The sequence below is a fragment of the Octopus bimaculoides genome, chromosome 1 (genome assembly GCF_001194135.2).
Source record: "Octopus bimaculoides isolate UCB-OBI-ISO-001 chromosome 1, ASM119413v2, whole genome shotgun sequence".
Lineage (NCBI taxonomy): Eukaryota > Metazoa > Mollusca > Cephalopoda > Octopoda > Octopodidae > Octopus > Octopus bimaculoides.
In genome coordinates this window covers 120,405,412-120,408,015 of record NC_068981.1, presented here as the reverse complement: position 1 = coordinate 120,408,015, position 2,604 = coordinate 120,405,412, and the positions used below count along the sequence as shown (strand labels likewise).

Sequence of the window (2,604 nt, the reverse complement as noted above, 5' to 3'; positions counted from 1 at the left end):
GTATTTGTTGGATATTGGTCTTACACTGCAAGTATTACTCACCTCTTCTAATAGTTATACCAATAAAACTGATCTTTTACTGAGTGTGTATGTGTGTTATTACAGGTATTAGTGTATTTGTGTGTTCAAGATGTGATATGTGCATATGTGTGTGTGTGTATCTAGAGAGAGGAGGAAGGAGAGAGATTCATATGAGATGTATGTGACTGCATGTCAATGTATGTATGTATGTGTGTGTCCAGGTGTATGTAGGTATTAGTATGATATATATCATATTTATGGTGCACATATGAGTTTATCTGTGTATGAGGTGTGCATGAGTGTGTATGTATGTATTCTCATGTAGGATATCTGAGTGTATATCAGTCTGTGAGATGTGTGCATATGAAACACAGAACTACCTCTGTGACTAATGATTGTCTGCATCAGCAATTAACGAGTATAAACAGTTCAAAATTGGAATAAATTAGTTTACCATGAAGAAGATGACAAGTCTAACAATTCAGGCAACTGCTTGAAGCATTACAATTCTCTTCTTTTGAACTGTTTATATCTATGTTACTGTTAACGAACCTCAGCTTTGATTACATTACAGTCGCTCTGGTTGTTTATATTAAATCAAATTATCTCAAACCTGTTATGTATAAGAACTACTTTTTCGAATATGACTTTTTTTTTTTTAAGACTACTGTATGATTTTAAGACATTTCACTGCTGTTTTTAAGAAATCAAACAATTTCATAGAGGCACTTTTGTTTTGCTTAAATGCATGTCTCTGCATATGTATGTATGCATTTGTGTAAATTTATGAGGGTGTAGCTTCATGTGTGTTGCTGGTCTAAGTTTTATTTACAAGTGTTATGCTATGTAAACTCTATGCACAGCAATTTTGCCTGCTTCCCTGAAGCAAGGTTTCATAATAACACTTTTATCCTTAGGTTGCAACTGTTATTTCTTATTTGCTTACACCTTAGAAAGTATGAAAAATGGCTAATATTTCCTTCAAACTTTGCTTTTGTTACATTTATTAAAACTCCAAAGAGTCCCTCTCAACACATGGCTATGGTGCTCCCCTACTACTCTTGTTCATGTTCATATTGTCAGCCACTAAGGGACCTCCTCAAGTGGTTATGGTCAAGCAGCTGACAAACAAATCTGTGGTACTGAACAGAATATTTGCTTTGATATTTCTGCTTCAGCAACTCAACGCTGAATCTGTCTGAAATGTAATGGAAAATAGGTCAGTTTCAAAACATTGATGTCTAGGTTACAAAAGCAAAGTTTGAAGAGAATACTAGTCATTTCCTTTGATTTCTAGATAGAAGCAAATAGGAAATAATACTTACTGACCAAAGAGAAAAAGAATTTTCATTTTGTTACATGGTGTAATGAATACCATTCTGTTAAAGAAAGTCCTTTACCTAATAAATCATGCACATCTTTTTTTCTTATATTTCTTTTCTTCATTTTCATTAAAAACACTCATACCCAGGCCTTCGTGAGATGTTGCAGAACCACAAGTTTATTGGATGCATCAACGAAGAACTGAGTTTGATGCAACACCAGACTAAATTATACCTCATTAACAATGCCAAACTAAGGTAAGTCATTTTACACTTTATTGCATCCTATTGTTTATTAGGTTGCTTGTAATTCCCAGGAAAGCAAGTTCAATTTCATTTTGCTGCAGTGTCTCTTTTTTTAATTTATTTATTTTTTTCTATTATCACTCTGAGTTTCTTAATGAAATCAAATTGAAAAGTCATTTAATGAGAAAAAGTACCTAATGTTTCAATGCCTCAAGCTTTATTTATAGTTAGGCATGGCTGAGTGGTTAAGAAGCTTGCTTCCCAACCATAAGTATTCCAACTCAGTCCCATTGCACAGTACTGTTTCAGAAAAGCCAACTTTATTGTTCTGCAAGAAGTATTTGACCACAAAAAAATAATTTTTATTTCAACAAAAGTTAGGAAAAGACAGTCTGATAGGAAATATAATGTATTTTCTGTTGCAGTCAACAACTCTTCTATCAACTTCTACTGAGTGACTTTGGAAACTTTGGTGCCATCCGACTTTCTGTGAGTAAAGATTTAGCATTCTTCTTTTCGACACCCTTTTCTTTTTTCTTTTGTTGATATGGTTTGAATGGATCTATAAGTTCTGACACTTGTAGAAATTTCTGAAGCAGTTCTTTTATATATTTAGTGGAGAAATACACATGCACATACACACAGACATGAGTGCACACACACACCCATGAGCTTCCATATATTCTCCATCTTGTTTCATTCACAAAGTATTGGTCAACTTGAGGCTCTGCATAAGTATATATATGTGTATGAAAAATTCAATTGTCACTAATTGTAACTGAGGCTGCTGGGTAACTGAGGCTGCTATGTTGCTTGAAATAAGATTTATATATATACGTGTGTGTGTGTGTGTATATATCTATATATATCTATATATATTTGTGTGTGTGTGTGTGTGTATGTGTATGTATATATATTTATCTATATATATGTATGTATATATATATGTATATATATGTATGTATATATATATGTATATATACGTCTATATATATATATATATATATATATATAT

At 32.5% G+C, this 2,604-nt stretch overlaps 1 protein-coding gene across 2 annotated transcripts in view; it reads left to right on the top strand.

Moving 5' to 3' along the window:
- Window positions 1-2,604, top strand: part of LOC106870854 (DNA mismatch repair protein Mlh1) — a 209,173-nt gene that overhangs the window by 184,827 nt on the left and 21,742 nt on the right. For both annotated transcript variants that reach the window (XM_052969928.1, XM_052969924.1), the window contains exons 14-15: window positions 1,493-1,601; window positions 2,015-2,078. In XM_052969928.1, the coding sequence (XP_052825888.1) occupies window positions 1,493-1,601; window positions 2,015-2,078 (173 nt within the window). The remainder of the gene's footprint in view (window positions 1-1,492; window positions 1,602-2,014; window positions 2,079-2,604) is intronic.